At 45.7% G+C, this 15,000-nt stretch overlaps 1 protein-coding gene across 1 annotated transcript in view; it reads left to right on the top strand.

The window, feature by feature from the left end:
• The window catches only part of abcc8 (ATP-binding cassette, sub-family C (CFTR/MRP), member 8), a gene marked incomplete at both ends in the record, with an annotated part of 72,781 nt that overhangs the window by 46,105 nt on the left and 11,676 nt on the right, over window positions 1-15,000 (top strand). The window contains 8 exons of the mRNA XM_080545350.1: window positions 2,539-2,577; window positions 3,119-3,217; window positions 5,515-5,599; window positions 6,192-6,272; window positions 6,491-6,628; window positions 6,903-7,028; window positions 9,496-9,592; window positions 13,339-13,583. Coding sequence (XP_080401476.1) covers window positions 2,539-2,577; window positions 3,119-3,217; window positions 5,515-5,599; window positions 6,192-6,272; window positions 6,491-6,628; window positions 6,903-7,028; window positions 9,496-9,592; window positions 13,339-13,583 — 910 coding nt within the window. The remainder of the gene's footprint in view (window positions 1-2,538; window positions 2,578-3,118; window positions 3,218-5,514; window positions 5,600-6,191; window positions 6,273-6,490; window positions 6,629-6,902; window positions 7,029-9,495; window positions 9,593-13,338; window positions 13,584-15,000) is intronic.

The following is a 15,000-nucleotide window of genomic DNA, read 5'->3' as shown; positions in this document are numbered from 1 at the left end:
TACTATGAGGTCGAGATTTTCTGATTTTATTTGATGGTATTTGTGTACATAATGGTTTAACCATTCAGAACAATTGGCTTGACATTTGTTTCTGGTAAGTCAGGTGTATTCCGTCACAGAATTTATGCATAAGGGAGCTGTCAATGTCTAGTATTGATTCTAGGCTTTGCATTTGCCTTTGCAGTCTGCTATTGGTGTCTGTCAACATGAGGATCAAAAGTTGAAAGTCAACCTTAGGTTTTTTTCAAAATCAACAATTTGGAACTTTTATTTTATTTTTTATTTTTATTTGTTATTTTATCCCTTTTTCACCCAATTTAGTATCCAATTATACCCAACCTAGTGTCCAATTATCCCCTGTCGCCTATTGCGTAGGATCGGCCGCACGCGCACCCCGTGGCCGGCAGCCCAGATGAGAGAGCCGATAGACTAGCTACCGGCCCCTCGAGCCCAACACTGTTATTCCGGCACCAGACGGGGGCGGTGTTGCGCGACGGATCCTTATCCGGAAATAGCCTATACCACCCTCGGGAGCGGCCGTCCAATATGCTGCTCCCCGTGGGCCCCGGCCATATCCGGGTCTGGCGAGACCGGGTTTCGATCCCAGTCCCCAGTGGGCAGCTTTCACCAGAGACTGATGCTTAGACCGCTGCGCCACCGCGGGGCCCGTTCAATTTGGAACTTAATTAAAAAGAGAAATAGGCACTGGTGAGCTCAGCAATTGCAAACGGGCTGTGGACCGAAGAATGCTCACCATAATTAAGAAAAATCCCTGTACTTGCAAGAACGCGTTGATGAAAATCAATAGTCAAGCCAACAACATATGTGTATATTGATTGTATCATTGATTTCCAACGTTTCTTGTTCCCCCTTTTACCAGATTCCATCTTAATTATAACTGCTGACGGGAGCAGCAGAATGTATTCTTTTTTTTGTAATCAATTATTTATTAAAAAAAACAGTACACATGAAAAAAACAATTATAACACCAAACAAAATAAGTGTCTGTCCTGATTTTTCCCCCCATACCTTACCCCCCCCACTATAAACACACGAGTAACCCCCCCCCCATGGCGATAAAGCAGAATGTATTCTGAAATTCATAGAAACCTCTTGTCTGCTGTCTGAGTGCAAGCAAATGCCTCCAAATGTATTGGATGGCACTTCATCATACAGTAAGACAATGGCCCAAAACATACTGCCATAGCAACTAGGGAGGCTATCAGGGCCAAAGAGTGGAAAGGTGTTGTCTGGCCGTGTCAATCTTCAGATTTAAATCGAATTGAACATGCATTTCATTTCCTGATGATGAGAATTTTAGGCAAAAAGACGTCAAAACAAACAACACTGGCAGAGCATCACCAGAGACGACTCCCGTTGTCTGCTGGGGTCAGTGGTTCATTGTCTGCTGGGGTCAGTGGTTAATTGTCTGGGGGGGTCAGTGGTTCATTGTCTGATGGGGTCAGTGGTTCATTGTCTGATGGGGTCAGTGGTTCATTGTCTGGTGGGGTCAGTGGTTCATGGTCTGGAGGGGTCAGTGGTTCATTGTCTGGAGGGGTCAGTGGTTCGTTGTCTGGAGGGGTCAGTGGTTCGTTGTCTGGAGGGGTCAGTGGTTCGCAGACGTCAGGCAGTTATTAGATGAAAAGCATTGTCGACCAAATACTAAAGAAGAGTGCATCATTTGGACATTTCATTGATCTGTCCCATTACTTTTGGGTACCCTGAAATAGGGGGACTATGCATAGAAAGTGGTGTAATTTCTGAATGGTGAAACCATTATGTACAACAATACCATAAAATAAAAGCTGAGAATATCTACTTTAACCTTATAGTAATTGTTTGATTTCAAATCCTTAAAAAAAAAGAAAAAAAAGTGTATTAAAAAATGCTCCACTGTCTACTCACGCAGGGCACTGTATGTGTGTGTGTGTGTGTGTGTGTGTGTGTGTGTGTGTGTGTGTGTGTGTGTGTGTGAGTGTATGTATCAGTATATACTAAACACTGTATATATTTATTAATGTATCAAACTCATCATATTTTGTAGCTCAACTAACAGTGTTTAGGGCTGTTCATTGCAAGATAGACAAACTGGCTGGCTTAGAGCTGACTGAGGTCTTAAAGGGGCAGTATTGTATTTTAGGAAAGACCAAAGTGCATGTTATTTCATCATTAGGCTCCATTAGGCTCCATACTGTAGGTATCAGGTCAAGCATGGCTGACGTTTAAACAGCTACATCTTCATTAAAACCACAACCTGTCATTTTCCCAGTTATACTGTATGGGCCTATCCCTGGATTTGGATAAACTGTTAAATAGAAAACGTGATGTAATTACAACTGTCTCGCCTAGGGATCCCTAATTCGTTAATTTGAATGTATTCAATAATCAGACTGAAATGATCGGTATGACCTTTGAAGTTAATCACACCTCAACACTTATTTTCACACTTCAAAATTGGATTTTTTATTTAATAAGGTAATCAGCGTGTGTGTGTGTGTGTGTGTGTGTGTGTGTGTGTGTGTGTATTTGTCTTCGCAGTCCCACAGACAAGGATGCAGTAGGCGAAGGAGACATCAGGTGAGCAGACACAACATGACTCCTGTCCTGCCAGATGGTCCCCATGGAGATGATGTTCACTGACATTCACTGTTAACTAGAGAACAGAGCAACACCACTGCTATCTGGAAAATACAGAAAATACAGAAAATCCATACAGATGAAGTGACTCCACAATCAAAAAACAAGATATTCCCCTGCTTTTCCCTCCATTTGTTATTGAACAACGCTGAAGGCAAAACAGCAGCAAGTGTCCTTGTGCGTCATCAAGAGGAGAAAACTATAGACAGCTTTGGCTGAGGCGAACAGGGTGATTAGTAAGACTGCTGTAGTGTGCCAACTATCTAGCCATCCTGCCGTGTAGTACATTGAAAGTGTGCCCAAAATTACCTCGGAGGGATTCATTAGATGGAGGGGCGGTGCCCTGGTTGACTGGTTCTATTGTACTGTATAAACCCCAATTCATCTTGTCACCCACTGATGTGTGTGTGGTGTTGAGACTCTGTTGCCTACGCTTCCCAGAAGCCCTGTGTGTGGTGTTGATGCTGTGTTTGTCTGGCAGGAAGAGAGACTCTGTGGCCTACGCTTCCCAGAAGCCCTGGCTCCTGAACGCCACCTTAGTGGAGAACATCACCTTTGAGATGCCCATGATCAAACCCAGGTGAGTCTAGACTGGTCTAGAGGACTGATGTGTGTGTTAGCTGTTCTAAGAGCGTTAGCTATTCTAAGTGTGTGTTAGCTGTTCTAAGTTAGTATTAGTTTTGGGGTTTTCAACTGAAACCAACTGGGTTTGAAGCCTGATAGCCCTCAATTTGCATAGGGAGGAGTCTGGGCCAATTCTGCAGCTCTTAAAAGCCACTGCCTAGACTACTGTCATCATACATTTTGACTGAGTGAATTGGCGACATCAACTCATACAGCTCAGACATCAACTCATACAGCTTAGTAAGTGATTTAATTCTAGCTTTACCTTGTGTTACTGGTGGTTTGTGTTAGCTATTCTAAGTTAGTATTCGTTTTGGGGTCATCTATCAGCCTGCATACTGGTTTTCAACTGACAAACTCACAACCTATGTGACCAATATCTATAAGCAGTTTGATGGGCAGACTTTTAAATAAAGTGTCAACAAAGACTACAGAACACAAAGATTGCACCCACATTTGATGTTGTTATCAAATGTATATTTATTATTTATAATATTTAAATTCTTCATAACCTTTTTTCCTTTCCATGATTACTGCTCTTATTTCAGTTTTTCTTTTCTTGATGTGTTCTGAGCAAGCTATGTATCCATGTGTCTTTTTTCAGTTTTTTTTTTTGCTATCCTACCATTTTGCCCCATGGATATGATTTTGCTTGTGGTTTCTCTTGTCTTATTTACATGTATTGGGTGTTCTTTGTAGTATATTGAACCTTAGCCATTGACGGGAGTGGAATTATGTACAAACCTTCTGGGCTTCGTTCCCTCCTTGCACTGTTTTTAATATTTTTTTAATCATATGCTAAATAAAAAAACTAAACTAAACTAAATAAATAGAACAACCTCTTCATATCAAACCTCTTTGCTCAGATATACTATATCCCCAACGAAACATCCCAGAGGCCATCGAAGAGTCCTCTATAGCCTCAACTATGGCTACAGTAAGAGCTATGGCCTCAATAAGAGTGAACAATCTTGGCATGGGCATCCAGGCCTAAGGGTTCTTTGACCTCTGGTTCAATTCATTCTAAAGATGTTTCCCTATTTTGTGGAGGGCGTCTGCCCTTTCACCCAGACCTCCCCAGCAGTGGCACAACACCATATGCTGTTTTTCCCCTGCCAGTGGAAGGGCACGGCACACACGTTTCTGTATCCTCACAACAAATGGATTCCCAGAGAGGCTGGTTGCCTGTGTTTATGGTCCTCGCGACTCTTTGTGCCTAATGGACTGTCCTTAAAAAATTACATTTAATGGAAACCTGCCTGTGCTTTGTTGCTGTGGAGACATTATATAAAAACAGGGATGTTTACCCACTCACACTGTCTCCTTCTCTCTCTCTCTGTCTCTCTGGCTGTCCCCTGTCTCTGTCGCTCGCTACCCCACTGTCACTTCCCATCCACCGTAGTGCAACGATGCACTCTTTTTTGTTTCTCTCTCTCATCTCTCTTTCTCTCTTTCTCGTCGCTCTTTTTCTCTCTCCATCCCCCTCTCCATCATCTCTCTCACCCCCGGCCCCCCCCCCCCTCTCTTTCTGTGTTAAAGTGCACCTTTGTCTGTGTACTCAGTGCCCCTGCTGCATCTCTCTCTCCCTCTGACGTCCCTCTGTGTCAAGCTGTAGGCCTCTCAGGCAAATATCCAATCTGATTTCAGCCCACTGATCATCTATGCCATAGAGTCTATGGGGTATTCTTCTGCTGTACTGAACAGCAGCTCTATGAAGTTGTTTGGCAAATAATGTTTTCTGTTGCTGCACATACAATAAGATTGTTTGGACTTCTGTTCAGATATGTTTTGTGTTCATATAGTTACTATACAACTCCATGAATTACTATGGTCTTGTAGCTACTATGTGGCAGACTTAGCATATTTTGACTCAACCAAGTGTCTTGGCTTTTGGTGCCGCGTGTAGCGTGTAGCGTGTAGTGTGTAGTGTGTAGTGTGTAGTGTGTAGCGTGTGCTACCCGTGAGAGTTGAGGGTCACATTCTCATTACCAGCCAGTGCAGCCTCCGGCAAATACTCCCTGACTTTGCTGCAGTATCGTTTGTCTTACAGTGTCGTACCGTACTCACCTTGAAGCTCACTAGAAGGTTAATGACCATTACCTCACTGTAAAAGTTACAAACACAACTACAAATAGGTTACTCTATGTTCTCCTGGCTATGGACTCTTATTGACAGAGCAGCCATTTTCTGTCTTGCCTAATGTCAGCTAAAGTCACATTATCTTTGTTGTGTTGCCTTCTCTGTGCTTTCCAGGTACAACGCTGTCATTGAGGCCTGCTCCCTCCAACCTGATATTGACATCCTGCCACAGGGAGACCAGACTGAGATAGGAGAGAGGGTCAGTCTGTGTGTGTGTGTGTGTGTGTGTGTGTGTGTTTGTCTGTGTGTGTGTGTGTGTGTGTGTGTGTGTGTGTGTGTGTGTGTGTGTGTGTGTGCGAGTAATAGGCTGAGATAAGAGAGAGGATTAGTGTCCCCCCCTTCTCTGTGTTTGTCCCTGTCTCTGTCATGCTTACACCTTGTCGATGACCGTTGATGCCTTTGACAACAAGGATTTAAGAAGCACCTTTTCTTGAACTTTCATTTCCCCTAAAGAGTGGTTGAATATTTCTTGCACATAAGCTAAAATGACTGACTAACTGGCTCAGGACCAAACTGTTATGCTTTTTATTTATAATTGATTTTCTGTGTGTGTGTGTGTGTGTGTGTGTGTGTGTGTGAATTATGCAACACAACTGTACCTTTAAAAGCTAAGAGCTGGAATAGTAGTCTGCCCTTAGGGAGAAGACTTGACACAATCTCTCTCCCTCTCTCTCTCTCTCTCTCTCTCTCTCTCTCTCTCTCTCTCTCTCTCTCTCTCTCTCTCTCTCTCTCTCTCTCTCTCTCTCTCTCTCTCTCTCTCTCTCTCTCTCTCTCTCTCTCTCTCTCTAAAGGGTATCATTCTCTCAGGGGGACAGAGGCAGCGCATCAGTGTGGCCAGAGCCCTGTACCAGCAGACTAATGTAGTCTTCCTGGTGAGTCTACATGAGCTGATTCAGGTCAACAGGAGAAGTGATTTGATTTGTTCTGGTAGCTCTACTAAAGTAATAGCAATACTACACATGACAGTATAGCATAATCCAAACCTTATTCCAGTAAGGTCACCACACAGTACAGCAGTTCAGTTAATGTCTGCCTAATGTTTGCTTTTCCCTCTCTTTAACCTCTCTCTCCCTCGTCTGTCTGTTGTCAGGACGACCCGTTCTCTGCCTTGGACATCCACCTGAGTGACCACCTGATGCAGGAGGGCATCCTCAAACTGCTGAAAGAGGAGAAGAGAACAGTGGTGCTGGTCACTCACAAACTGCAGTATCTACCACACGCAGACTGGGTAAGAGTTGTGTGTGTGTGTGTGTGTGCGTGTGTGTGTGTGTGTGTGTGTGTGTGCGTGTGCGTGTGCGTGTGCGTGTGCGTGTGCGTGTGCGTGTGTGTGTGTGCGTGCGTGCGTGTGCGCGTGCGCTCAGATTAGATTCTGGTCTGTTTCACTGACAGTCTGACAGTTCTCCTCGAAACAGAGATGGTTTATTGTAATTGAATAAAGGTTTGGTAAAGAATATATTCAGTTACTGGTTCTTTCTCCCCCCTCTCTTCTCCTCCCTCCCCAGATCATAGCCATGAAGGACGGGACCATCCAGACAGAAGGGACTCTGAAGGACATCCAGAACTCTGAGCCAGAGCTGTTTGAACAGTGGAAGGCCCTCATGCACCGTCAGGACCAGGACTTCGAGAAGGTGAGGGGCCCAGGGGGATCTCAGGCTTCTACTCCTTCCAAAAAATGCCGGTTGAGAGAGGACGCTGGCGTTGCTTGTTCGCCGCTTCTCCGCATGGGTAGCTGGTGCCCATGGAGGTCAACATGTTTACCCTGCTGTATGTGAATGGCCCCAGCAGCTTGGCCTACTAGGCAGCTTGGCCTGCTCCTTCTGTGGACAGAGACCGAGGGTCTGATGGAGCAGCCTAGAACTGATCTGACAATTATAATACTACGGCATCATGTCATTTATTAATCTGCCATAATCACTATTCCCATCAACATCTGTTGATTAGATCACTGGAAGAGATACAGCTACCCCAGCTATTCATTGACATTGTGAGAGATGTGTACCGAAGCTCCACCATCCAAGTAATCTGTGGGAAGCAGCTCACTCGCCCAACACCACTTCAGACAGGCATTAAAACGGGCTGTCCATGGAGCGCGGTTAATTTCGTAATTGCCATCAACCAGTGGATTAAGTGGCTGTGTCAGTGTGCCCCTGAGGGTGTCATCTCCCCCAACCCAGTGCAGGGCTACGCAGATGATGTTGTCCTGGCCTCCAGGGAAGAGAGCGTCATCAAGAACATGCTCTGCAGGACGGATCGTTTTCTGGAATGGTCTGGCCTGGAGGTCAAAGCCAGCAAATGTGCTGTCCTGTATGAGAGGCGGAGTGGGGGGAACAGGTGGTACCACTCAAAAACAGACACACCCCCTGTGTTCTCTTTAGCAACACAGCCCATTCATGTAAATTCTCTCCATGAGACATACCCATATCTTGGACATAAAATTAACATCGCAGGAGAGTGGAAGGAGCAAGTCAATAACATCCTGACTGAGTTCACTTCCAGGCTGGACTTGATAGACAGTTGTCCTCTGCCACTAACTATGAAGTTAGAAGCCATCAGGCAGGTGGCCCTGTCCAAAGTTCAGCACCTCTTCTCCAATGTCCACATCCCCCAGAAAGTGCTGTGTGAAATGAACAACAAGACTGTGAGCGTAGTGCGCAGGTGGCTTGGACTCAATTCACACAGCACCCGTGACATCATCTTTCATCCCCAATGGGAGGGAGGGCTAGGGGTCCCCAATGTAGAATGGATCTACACCAGCATGAGAATTTCCCATCTTCTCAGGATGCTTAACAACGACGACAAGGACGTCAGGGAGCTGGCCCGCTCCTCCATGTTCCTGGACCTGAGGAGAAGGAAGGTCCCAGTTGCCAGGGGGGCGGAGCCCCACTTCCTTGGGTTCAAGAGGAAACCCAGCGGAAAATTGGACACTCATTCCGCTGGTTTTGGAGTCTGGTCTGATTGGCCAGACCTGAATGACCTCTGTGTTCGAGCCGGGGTGTCCCTGGAGTGGGTGCGGTCTGACTCTGAGACTGTTCGGGTCTCAGAGAACTGTATATCTGACCCTCTCACACAGGTCAGGGCAACAGCCTCCTTTGCTGGACAGAGCCACCAGCTAACATCTAGAGGGGCCAGACGGACTCTCATGGACCTTCATCAACATCAACAACAACAACACTGGACTGGTCTGAAACTCCAGGGAAAACTGGCATGTCTTCCCACAGCTGATCACTCTGTTTCCCATTCTTTTCTAAAAAACACTGCACTCGATGAGGACATTGTCATATTCACAACCAAGGCCAGATTACAAGTCCTTCCTACCAGACTCAACCTCTCTATTTGGTTTCCCTCCACTCAGGTTCCTCATTGCTTGCACCACACCACAGAACAGATTACAGAAACACTTTCACATATCTTGAATGGCTGTTATGTTTACAAAGGAATGTATATAGCACGTCATGACAGAATTGTGAGCCTAATAGTAAAGGACATATCACTCCACTTCCCAGTTACAGTAAAAATGTATACACATGCTTGTGTCAATGCATCCATGTTCAATTTCTGTAATGACCAATGTCACTTTTCACAGTTGTCTGCTAACACACCAGATGTTGTTGTTGTTAATGAAGAGTCCAGAGAGGTGTCTGTATTAGAGGTAGCATGCACCTTTGATATAAGCCTAGAGGAAGCCTTCATGACTAAGGTCATGAAATACCAGCAGCTTGTAGACACCATCTCAGAGCTAGGCTATAGGTGTACGCTATTAGTCTTTATATTTGGCAGTCTTGGACATGTGCACAGATTGGTTGTCAGAGGACTACGTCTACTGGGAATGTCCAAGGGAGAAGCAAAAAGGCTCAGCAAGTATTGCTCTGTCTCTGCGATTATTGGCAGCCGCCAAATATGGCGGAGACGGTGTTACTTGTACCCGTGAGTCTTGTCCTGTTGTATGTGAAAGACATTGTCCTTGTCTGTTTGTGAATGCATCCCATCTGTGCCTTCAGTATTTGTGTCCTTGTATACTTGTTTCCATGTGGACAGAAATAAATGATTAAAATGTGTTTGTGTGTGTGTGTGTGTGTGTGTGTGTGTGTTGTGCAGGAGACGGTGGAGGAGAGTATGACAGACCTGGAGAGGAAGAACCTGCGTAGGGTCATGTACGCTAGAGAGGCTGCCAAGACAGAGGAGGATGACGAAGGTGAGGCGTCACAGGCCATATCTCACCGTGGGCTGTGTGTTTGTGTGTGTGTGTGTGTGTGTGTGTGTGTGTGTGTGTGTGTGTTTGTGTGTGCATGCGTGCGTGCGCGCGCGGCCGCGCGCGTGTGTGTTTATCCGCTTTTTCACAAATGGTCAGAGCTGCAACCCAAGTTGACTCTCCTGTTTGTAGAACTGTACAGTATTTGATCACGTCTCTCTGCTGTTACTGTAACCGTCACTGTGTGGTGAGTGACAGCTGTTGACCCGGTCGGTGTGCCGCTTTATCTGTGTTCTGTGTTGTCTCCCGGGTTCTGGTGGCACCCCTGGGTGGACCGGTGGGACCATGTCTCCTCTTATCCGCTTGTTAAGTCGTGACGTGTTTCCGGGTCCAAAGTTGGCTGAGGCGCTGTCTTCGAAATGCCGCAATAATAATAATAATAATAAATTATATTTATATAGCGCTTTTCCGAGGCTCAAATACCCTGACAATATGGGGAAAACGGGAAAGTGCTGTGTCCCTTGTTGAATGAATAGATCCGAGTCAAAAAAATGATTAAACGGTCATTCTACCGCTGTAGTACACTGGTATTCTGGTGCGGAGCATTTCTGGTTTGGACCCGGAAATTGCAAAACGTCACGTTTGACGTCAGACTTAACAACCGAATAGCCGAAGCAGGTGTGGCTGGACCGCATGGTTTTACCCCCTGGTCCTGAGTCTGTGGTCCTGAGTCTGTGGTCCTGAGTCTGTGGTCCTGAGTCTGTGGTCCTGAGTCTGTGGCATCATGCTGCTGCAACATGTAGACATGTCGACTCTACTGATCCCCCCATGCTCCATTCATACCAGTCTGCACTATCTAGTCTCTTTCTTTCTCTCTCTCTCTCTCTCTCTCTCTCTCTCTCTCTCTCTCTCTCTCCCTCTCTCTCTCCCCTCTCTCTCTCTCCCTCTCTCCCTCTCTCTATCTCTCTCTCCTCTCTCTCCCCCTCTCTCTCTCTGTTGTTCTGTCACAGTACTCAGGTATTCTGCCACTGTGTATTTTCTGTTTGGGGCCAAATAGCATTCCAATTTGCTCTGGTTTTTGGTTGATTCTTGCCAATGTGTCAGGTAATTTTCTTTTTGTTTTCATATAATTTGGTCCTATTTAGTCTAATAGGTGGCTCTGCTTGTGACTGTGAGAGTCCCAGAACTAGCTGGCTGAGGGGGCATCTCCCTAGAGTCTCTCTGTGGGTAAGGGCTTTGTTGTGGAGCGTGTCAGGGTGACTTTCTTTTAGGTGGTTGTAAAATTTAAACACTCTCTTTAAATGTCCTCTCTCTCTATCTTTCTCTCCCTCTCTCTCTCCTCTCTCTCTCTCTCTCTGTCTCTCCCCTCTCTCTCTCCCTCCCTCTCTCTCTCTCTCCCTCTCTCTCTCCCTCCCTCTCTCTCTCCCTCTCTCTCTCTCTCTCTGTCTCTGATTTTCCAATGCTGAAGTCTTTACCAGCATGTCTGATGTGAGCTCCGTACAGTAGTCTTAATGCTCCAGTCTCTCTCCCCCCAATCTCTTCTGCCCTCTTTCTTTCCCTCTCTTTCTTTCCCTCTCTTTCTTTCCCTCTCTCTCCTCCAACTCTCTGCCCCTCTGGTCACATGACTCCTAGATGCTCTCATACAGTCATTCTCTGAGAATTGCTGCATGATGTGATGATGTATATTTAGATGAGGGGGAGTAGGCGAGAGATCGTTAACGCTACTCACCCCATGGTTAGTGCCCCCCCCCCCTCCACACACACACACATGGGAATAAGCACGTGTAGTAGAATAAAAGATTATGATCTCTAGCTTTATATCTCTTGCTCTTTTCTTTTTCTCTCCTGTCATCATTTTTTATTGAATGTTCTTTGTCTCCATATACAGTGGGGGAAATAAGTATTGAACACGTCAACATTTGACCAAAGTCTGGTGCAAATTTCACTTGAATAGGCTCATTGGAAATACATTTACTGGACGAAATATTGATGTGTTCAATACTTATTTCCCCCACTGTATCTCTCACCGGTACACTCTATTTATCTCTTGCTCTCTCTCACTCTCTCTCTCTCTCTTTCTCCATCCACCTATCCATCTCCTGTTGTGTGGCCTTGTCTCTCTATCAGTCAGCAGCTAAACAGACTCTTCCTCCCCTGTGGCATACTTAACTTCCTGCTCCTCTGTCACTGTGCATCTGTCAGAGAGAGAGAGAGAAAGCGAGGGAGGGAGAGAAAAGGACCTTTCCTTTTCTCTCCCTCCCTCGCTTTCTCTCTCTGACTGATGCACAGTGACAGAGGAGGGATAGAGGTGAGATAGAGGGAGGAAAATAAAAGGACAGGGTGAGATAGAGGGAGGGAGGGAGGGGAGAGAGAAGTCCTACAGGAGGACACTATCACCTGGATCTTAGATCAAAGGTGCACTAAAAAAATAGAAATCTAAACAAGTTGTTGATTATCTTATATATTTCGGCTTTAAATCCTATCAATCCTACCCTGTTTTTGTCACGCCCTCCACTTCCATCTAGCCTGTGACAGCCTCTCCTGTCTGTGTGTGTGTGTGTGTGTGTGTGTGTGTGTGTGTGTGTGTGTGTGGCCGTGGCTCAGGCTCTAGAAATCAGTCTGGTCATCATCTCCACCTGCTCTGTCACACAGCTGTGGTTCATCATCTCGTCTTACGTACAGTATTAAAACCCTGCCACTCATCGCCAGATCGTTGTTTGTCGTTTCAAGTCAGTCTCACTCTCGGTCGCTTAGCAGCGCGTAGGTTCCTGAAGATTCTCTGTGTCGAAGTAATTGTCTCACCGCTTTCTCTCTGTGCTACAGGACCACTTCTGCCTGCCCTGTCTACCTGCCTGTCTACCTGCCTGTCTAACTGCCTGTCTACCTGCCTTTCTAACTGCCTGTCTACCTGCCTTTCTAACTGCCTGTCTGCCCTGCTTGTCTGCCCTTCAAACCTATCTTGCTGGCCATTCGGTTGTTAAGTCTGACGTCAAAAGTGACGTTTAGACATTTCCGGGTCCAAACCAGAAATTCTCCGCACCAGAGTACCTGTGAACTACAGCGGTAGAATGACAGTTTAATCATTTTTTAGACTCGGATCTATTCATACAACAAGGGACACAATACTTTCCCGTTTTCTCCATATTGTCAGGGTATTTGAGCCTCGGAAAAGCGCTATATAAATATAATTAATTATTATTATTATTTCGGCATTTCGAAGACAGCGCCTCAGCCAACGTTGGACCCGGAAACACGTCACGACTTAACAAGCGAATTCCATCCTGCTATGCCATTCCTCCCCTATTCCCTCATTAAAACCTGCTTCTTTTATATTCGTGTCCTGTCTCTGTGTTCTGCGCTTGGGTTCCTTAGCTCTGACCGTTTTAAGATTGATCCACTTCTCAAGCACTGAGGGTGTATGACTGTTTGCCTTGTTTTAAGGATTTCTGTCTTAATCCAGATCAAACTGCTTTTATTCAGAAAGATATGAATGTTTGCATATGCATCACCATTATGTTATTTTACACGGTTTTCTTTCATCTTTCTAATTTAGGTATATTTGATCTTTTTTCTTTTTTTTTCATGAATAATCCTATCGTTTACACTCTTCAACTTGTACTTTATATTCATAGATCAAAAACGACACACTTGTTAGCAAACCGAATGCCTATAGCCTAAACAAACAAACAGATAAACAGTCTAGTAAAACCAACCCTGTCCCTCCTTCCTGCGTCATTCTGTCCTTCCAGAAGAGTCTGTGGAGAGTGAGGAGGACGAACTGTCCCAGGTGATGCGTCATCGCGCCACCATCCCCTGGCGCTCCTGGTGCAAATACCTCTCCTCAGCGGGGGTTATCTTCCTGCCCTTTCTCCTCCTATCGCAGCTCTGCAAACACTCCCTCATGGTCTCCATCGACTACTGGCTGGCACACTGGACCTCCCACGTCATCGCCGCCAAGTTGGACGCCGTCGGGCGCAACTGCACCACTGCTCAGGTGAGAGTACTGTCGTGGATTTAATTGATTCTTACTAGATTGAGTAAACCTCAATCAATTGTCAATCAATTGTCAATCAATTGTCTCCAAAGAGGCCTTTTATTAAGCAAAGTCACATGAGCGCAAAGAGAAATTAGCAGACCAAAAAGCCCCCAACATGGGGCGGGACTCATCGCCAAAATGTGGAGAGACTTCAATTCTCAGTATAAACTGATACAAAACTACAACAGTACATATGAGAGGGATGCATGTACAGTATATCTATGGCTCCTGGTGGACCAGGAACGTGTATTTCAGAACTACTGTGCGTGTACTTTAAATCTATCTCTATGGTGAAAATCTGACCCAGATGTACAGCCAGTAGACTATCTTTACTGTGCTTCCCAGATGGTGCATCACACGTGCACCATGCTGAGATGCCCTTGAGGAAGGTCTCAGCCTGATCTGCATATTATATGCAGATACAGATGCAGTACGCAACAGCCTCAATGCGGAAACCGTCTCAAAATGTAAATCGTGTTTGGAGGAGGAAAGCGTTTGCAGAAAGTTTGGAGTTGGGTACAGTGTGTGGACGTTAGGGCACTGTAGCATTAAGAAATATCAATTGGAAATAGAAAGGGCTGCTGTCAGGAAATGGAAACACCAAAGGGAACAGCTAAAAACATATCAAAGCTAAAACATTTAGGATTTAGATCCACAACTAAGTTCTACCTTGATCAGGCAAAGCAGGTCCAAGGCTGCAATGTGTCAGTACCACTAGCTGACACCTGAATCAAGACCACTAATAATGTTATAAAACTGGGGACGGCTAAGCTGTCTTTCACACCTCAGGGTCAGACCAGGTGTGGGGGGTTATCCCAGCAGGCCTCTTATTAATAGACCATTTCCCACTGTCAGTGTGTGTGTGTGTGTGTGTGTGTGCGTGCGTGCGTGTGTGTGTGTGTGTGTGTGTGTGTGTCTGTGTGTGTGTGTGTGTGTGTCCTCAGACAGTCAGAAGAGAGCCAGCTGGGATTTTGTGGACAGTAGATGAATGTGCAAACACACACACACGCACACGCACACACCACCACACACACACACAAAGCGATTTGCCATGCTTATCTAATCTCTTTGGAGCCACACACACACGTGGAGCCACTTCACAGTCCTGTCACACTATCTAACACAGACCCTGCCACATTGCTGCCTTGAGCACTGCCTCGTGTACAGTACTTCACTGCAGCACAGAGCAACCCCATTGTTACTCCAATCTGGCAACCCAAAGACCTGACGCAACTCATGGCGGCAACTGCGGCATTTCTGCTCCCTTTTGGTCTCAGACACAACTTTGTTGCTCTGTCACCATGTAAGACTCCCTAAACAGGCTAACTGCAATTAGAGACAAAACAACTTCAAGACAAGTCTGTGTCATGTAAAG

The sequence above is a fragment of the Nansenia antarctica genome, assembly GCF_963989245.1.
Source record: "Nansenia antarctica genome assembly, chromosome: 14".
NCBI classification, from domain to species: domain Eukaryota; kingdom Metazoa; phylum Chordata; class Actinopteri; order Argentiniformes; family Microstomatidae; genus Nansenia; species Nansenia antarctica.
The sequence above is the reverse complement of the archived record's forward strand: the minus strand, read 5'-3'. Positions and strand labels throughout refer to the sequence as shown.